Below are 6,055 nucleotides of genomic sequence, written 5' to 3'. Positions count from 1 at the left end.
ACCCAAGGGCGCCCCCGCCCCGCTCCCCCCGCCCCGCCCCGCCTCGCCGCAGACAAAGCGTCCCGCTCCTATTGGCCCGTTCGCCCCACGCTCGGGCGGCTCTCGGCGCGCCGCAGCCAATGGGCTCATTGAGATGCAAATGAGCGGGTATAAGGCGGGCGGCGCGGCGCGGGGCGGGGGCCGGAGCGGGGCGCAGCGGGCAGGCGGGGGCTGGCCGCCGCCATGGCGCCCGCGGGCAGGGGCCGCCCGCAGCGGGGGGACGGCGACGGGAACGGGGACGGCGCGGGGGGGGCCCGGCCCGACCGGAGGGTGAGCGGAGGGGCCGCGGGGAGGCGAGGAGGAGCCGGGGGGAGGCGGGCGGCTGACGGCGCCGTGTTCCCGCAGACGAGGAAGCCGCTGGTGGAGAAGAAGCGCCGGGCGCGGATCAACGAGAGCCTGCGGGAGCTGCGGCTGCTGCTGGCGGACGCCGAGGTGAGGCGGGGGGGGGGAAAGGAGGAGGAGAGGGACCGGGGGTGTGGGGGTGTTGGCGGGGGGCCGGGGCCGTGCTGACGGCCTGGGCGCCCCGGGGCAGCTGCAGGCGAAGCTGGAGAACGCGGAGGTGCTGGAGCTGACGGTGCGGCGGGTGCAGGCCGTGCTGGAGCGCCGCTCCCTCGGTGAGTGGCGGGGCCGGGGGGCAGGGAGGGGGCGGCGGGGCCGGGGCCGGGCAGCGCCTCACGCCGGCCCCCCTCTCTCTCTCTCTCTCTCTCTCTCTGTCTCTCCCCCTCCCCGGGCCGCAGAGGGCGGGCGGCTGCAGCGCGAGGCCAGCGAGCGCTTCGCCGCCGGCTACATCCAGTGCATGCACGAGGTGCACACCTTCGTCTCCAGCTGCCCCGGCATCGACGCCACCACGGCGGCCGAGCTGCTCAACCACCTGCTGGAGTCCATGCCCCTCAACGAGGGCGGCTTCCAGGACTTGATCGCGGACGTTGTGGCCGAGCCCTCGCTCGGCCCCTGGCCCGGCAGCGAGGCGAGGGGACCAGCAGATGAGGCCTCCCCTGGCCTGGTGCTCGCTGCCTCCGTGCCCTCGCCGGCCCCCAGCGAGGAGACCTGCTCCGACTCCGATGAAGCAGAGGCTGAGCTGGGCCAGACATCCACCGACGGACTGGATGCCTCCCGGACACGCAGCGTGCCATCGCCCAGCTTACCCAAATCCATGTGGAGACCCTGGTAATGGAGCGGTGCGCCCAGGAGTCGATGTGGAGCTGCCCGACGAGGAGAGCGGCCGGGCACTGCACGCCCCTGTGGCTTTCGGACCTGCACGCCTGGCACTGCTGCGTCCTGGGGCTGCGTAGATGGCACTCTGACACTGTCACCCCCCTGACAGGCTAATAGCAAAACACGTTAACATTTCAGCTGTGTGTATGTTGCGTGTGTGTGTGGTGTTTTGTAACTCGGGGGTTGTTTTTTTTTTATGAGAGGTCGGGGATGGGCTGGGGGAGGAGGGGGCTGGTTTTTTAGTAGCAACGCTCTTTGGTGGATGCACACCAGTTATCTCATAACCCTGTCTCATGCTTTTGGCCCTTATAAGTGGCCCAAATCTCACTACCTTTTTCTCTTAAGAAAAAGCCCTTGTGCATTTTAAAGCTTAATGGTTAAATCCATGAGAAGTTCAGTCTGCATGCACAGTTTTAAGTGTTCTAGTGATAGCAAAGATCCCTGAAAGGGGTTGGTGTGGTTAGCATCTATACGTGGTAGCAGTCTGGAGTCTCACCTTCAGTGAAGGAAGAGAGAACTAGAAACCTGTTGGAGTTAGATGAACATCTAAAATATTGGTGGCAGGGTGCCTTTTAGAAGTGAGTGTCTTTATGCACATTTTGCTTTTAGCACATCTGAGTTTATTGTGACTTTATGTATATTAGGGTGTCAAATGTTTTTTATTTTAATCTTTAATAAAAAACTAAATTCACAACTGATTTCATGTGTTTTGCAGTATGATACACTTTAACTAGTTCACAAACTTGAACACAGTGCCCTATTGTTAACTACTAACAACACTATGTATATGTCTTGGAACAATGCTGGTAATTAAGCACTTAATTCATGTACTAAGCATTGTTAGCTCAAGTATTGGAATTCAAATGTTTCTTTTGTTTAATAGTAGCAGACACTTACCTTACTGCAGTGGGCAGTGTAGTACTGGTGTAGGGTTATCTCATGCCCCAGGTTCCTGGGCAAGCAGTTCATGTGGAAACCAGGCTCAAACCTCATCTCCCTGCAGGGGGTGGTGGTCATTCAGCTGCAGTCCACCTTCAGAGGCACTGGACAAAGCTTCTCCTGGTGGAGTTTTGTCTTGTGTTTTTGTTCTTGAATGCAGAGCATGCAGTGGACTTAAAGTATTTCTGAAGAGAAAAAAAAAATTTAAGGGGGCTGAACTTCAGCCCTCCTGTACATGAGGTTTGTCGTACCTCGTGTTCCTATTTCTGGGAGATACCAAGTTACTTATGCTGTGGAATTACCTTTGAGAGCTGCCATTGTAAAGAAAGAAACAAAAACAATTGTGAAGTTATTTAATACATGGAAGTTCCCAAACACAGAACAAGCAAGAAAGGAAGCAACCTAACTACCAGGGGACTGGACCTGTAACTTTCTTTTGTTAATAACCCTCTGGAATAATAAAAATGGAAACTAAGATACCAGTAGGCCTCCTTTGTAATTTATTTAAAGTTACCTGAGGTGGGGGTTCTTATTCAAAGGTTGCCATCAGATTGGTTTAGCACAAAAGCCTCCCTGCTTTTCCCCAATTTCCCTTTGAACTGTGAGGGCAAAAACCAGCTTAACAGGAGAGCTGCTGTAATGACCTTTCTGCTTTAGGGAGGAAGGGAGGTCAGCATTTTGAAGTGTAAATGAAGGAGGAACCTGGGACACTTGCACTAAAAGTAACACCCTACACTCAAGCTGACCTCTTGGACTCACCCTGCACCTCTCTAGCTCCAGTGCAATGTCACTTTTTTTTTTTTTTTTTAAGCAAAGCTGCTTCCCCAAGGTGTTAGTGTTTGATACTTCATTTTTTGCTTCTGCTCAACTAGCCCAGGTAATGATACCCCCCTCAGTAACATGGTACGCATTGTGCTACGTGACCCTGCTATGCCATGACAGTCCCTTTCAGTACCTAGAAAACAGCCCTCCCATCAGGTGCCCTCACAGGGGAGACAGAGCCACAGCCCCTTCCTGTAACACACAGGCAGGGGCAGCTCCTGAGGGCCAGGCAGCCTGCGGAGCTGGGCAGCTCGTGGTGGAGCACAGGACCAGAGGTAACAGCCACGCACAGCCCACCCTATGTTCCTTCAGAACAGCAAGCACAGGGCTGCAGCCACTCGCCTGAGCTCACTGAAGGTTTAAGTCCTAAGGTTTGACATCCAGGGCTGCTCCGGGGCAGGCTGCAGCTGCTGCGGGCACAGTAGAGACAGCGAGGCTCAGCTTCATTTCCATGAGATGAAAGGCGGCCGGGTTAGGGCTCTTCTGCAACGCTGCGGTGAGAGCAAGTGCAAATCCTGACACTTTGGTGACAGAAACACAGCTGAGAGTCAACATAAAAGTGCTAGCTTTGGTTCAGCAGTGGATTTGGGGGGCTGGCAGCAGAGTTACGACTGTTCAGCAGCTTTGCAGACCTGTGAGGACCCTTCCTAGTTGAAGCCAGCCTTGCCCATTTACCTGTTCCCTTTCAAAATCCAAAGTGCTGTTGTCCTTCCCAGGGGGAAGCCACTGGTGGGGCCCTAAGCGCTCCCTGCACACTTACACCACAACAGGACTAGAGAACCAGGCAGACCCTGCTACCTGCGCTACTGCAGAAGGAAACACAGAGGAGCTCTGGGCTGGCTGCAGCCTCCTGGCCAGCCACAGCAGCTGCTTTCCAAAGGCCACGATGGTCAGGGAGAGCCAGGGCAGGAGGGCAACAGGACTTTCTCAGGCCTGTGGTGGTTGAAAAGAAGTGCCGCTATTACAGTTTTTTTAGAAAGCATCAAAAGCATTTCCAGAATGTGTTAGCAATAAGGCTTTTTTTTTTTTTAAATCCACAAATTAGGTTCACAGAATGTTTACATCCTCTGATTAGGTGCCGCTGGATTTCTCCATTTGCATTTCTGTACCTTACTGCAAAGGTGTCAGATCTGACACTTCCCTGACAAAGGCAGGAAGAGGTGAGCTTTGTAGGGGCTGGACTGGGGAAGAGGGAGGGAAAGGAAGGTTTCCAGCAGCTCTGATGAAAAAACAGCGAACCCTTTCAAAGCCCTTCTTTACAGAAAGGACTGCCTTTACTCTTTTCCATTCCAAAGTAATATGAACAGACTGACTGATCTGACAGTGCACTGCATTGTAAAAGGAGAGAGGAACAGCACACAAACAGAGGGGCTTTCGTTTGATATGCAGTTAAAGAATAATTGAAAGGACTCATCCTCTCCTCTCTTTGCATGTCAGTCACTCACACCTGCTGCAGGGGAGAAGCACTCCGTCCTACACCAGGTCAGCTGGGAGGACTTCTGTTCAAATCTTGACCTGAGCTGCTGACAACACAGAACAGAGCTTTGTCAGAGCCTCCAGCCAGGGGCAAGATCAGGCTTTCAGGTTCTCCAAACCAAGTGACATCTTCTTTTGTCACCCACTAGCAAATATCATGTAGTTCTCTGCAGAGTCTTTCACCTCCAAATAAGTAAATCTTTCAGCCTCTATTCCAATAGAAGGCTGAAACAGAAAAGATGACAAAAAAAACAGATACAGAAAACAGAAGAAAATTTAAAAAAAATCACAACAGACCTCAGCAGCAGGGCTAGGGGAGGAGGCCAACTTCCATGCAGACATCTAAAGAGGGAAATTTCTGCTAGGCAGACAATTCATTCCTGCCTGCAACACTGGCAGCTTATGGTTATTACCATCCAAGGTGCTGTCATTAAGCAAAGTGCTATTGAAACAAATCACAGAAAAGGGGGATTTATTTCTGAGATATGTGCTAGGATTAACCAACGTTATCCCTGGCATCCAGAGCTTTGCCACGTTATGGTAAGCTCTCCATAGGTAACATCCCAAGGGGCCATCCAATCTTGACATCTCCAGCTGTTGGAGCCCAGTCTTAGGATTCAGTTTATGGACCCACCTCCAAACATCAGCAACCAGCACATGAGCGCACACAGAAGCAGGTCTCCAGCCCTACTTCTCCCCACGAGGATGTGTGTGCAGATACTTAGGTTTTACAAATCAAACCTTTAGCTTTTGGAGCACACCAAGACTTTTGCCTGAGCAGTTCATCCTTCTCTCCACTGAAGAGGATGACCAGGCCAAAGAGCATGTCCCCTGCTGAGCTTCCCCCACCAGCCACAGCTTGGGACCACTGAAACACACGAGATGGTACGGATGAGACCCAGGAGAACATCCTCTTGTTTGCATCCACAGATGGATGCAAAGGTTTGAACAAGGTCACGCAGGATCAAACAATCCACCAACCCAGCTGGCTGAGCCAAAAGCCTATCCTTCTTCCGCTTCCTAAGACGTATTTCATTTTGTTGCATGAGATCCCTGGTTCAAAGCTCTTTTTTTTATGCACTCTCATACAGATACCCTGAGCCCACAGTAACCTAAATGGATAGGGTCACTAAATAGTGTGCCTTAATCCTGTAAGGCTTACATGAGCTAAGAGAAGGAAAAAGGGGGAAAAAAGCCAGTCTGTTTCCTTCCATGGGATTTTTAGCTGCATAAGGAATATAAGCATTTCTTTGTTGTTTTTCATTATTGTTTTCAGCAATTGTAATCCTTATTTCTGCATTTTAAGAAAGTTAAAATACATCAAATCTGGTGCAGAAAACATTCAAGCATGAAAATACACATTACAGTAGGAAACTTTAAGCTTACTTTAGTTAAACAAGATGATGATTGATGGTGATCTGATTGGTCACACTGCATACGTTGTGTTACACTGCACTCCTTCCAGCTGAGTAAGTCATGGGTTCAAAAGGCCTTTTAATCCAACAAAGTAGAGTCTTAAATGCCAAGTGCTAGATAGGGGATTCAAACTGTTTGAAATGAGAAA

General features: G+C 51.7%; 1 protein-coding gene across 1 annotated transcript; it reads left to right on the top strand.

Moving 5' to 3' along the window:
- Positions 1–222: 222 nt before the first annotated feature.
- On the top strand, positions 223–1,952 carry LOC311212612 (transcription cofactor HES-6-like; the record flags this gene model as incomplete). Its single annotated transcript, XM_084292108.1, has 3 exons — positions 223–471; positions 572–653; positions 777–1,952. The coding sequence occupies 3 exons, from the start codon at positions 223–225 to the stop codon at positions 1,208–1,210; spliced, it is 765 nt and encodes a 254-aa protein (XP_084148234.1). The 3' UTR covers positions 1,211–1,952.
- Positions 1,953–6,055: the final 4,103 nt, after the last annotated feature.

Source organism: Netta rufina, assembly GCF_964035555.1.
Source record: "Netta rufina genome assembly, chromosome: 9".
Lineage (NCBI taxonomy): Eukaryota > Metazoa > Chordata > Aves > Anseriformes > Anatidae > Netta > Netta rufina.
The sequence above is the reverse complement of the archived record's forward strand: the minus strand, read 5'-3'. Positions and strand labels throughout refer to the sequence as shown.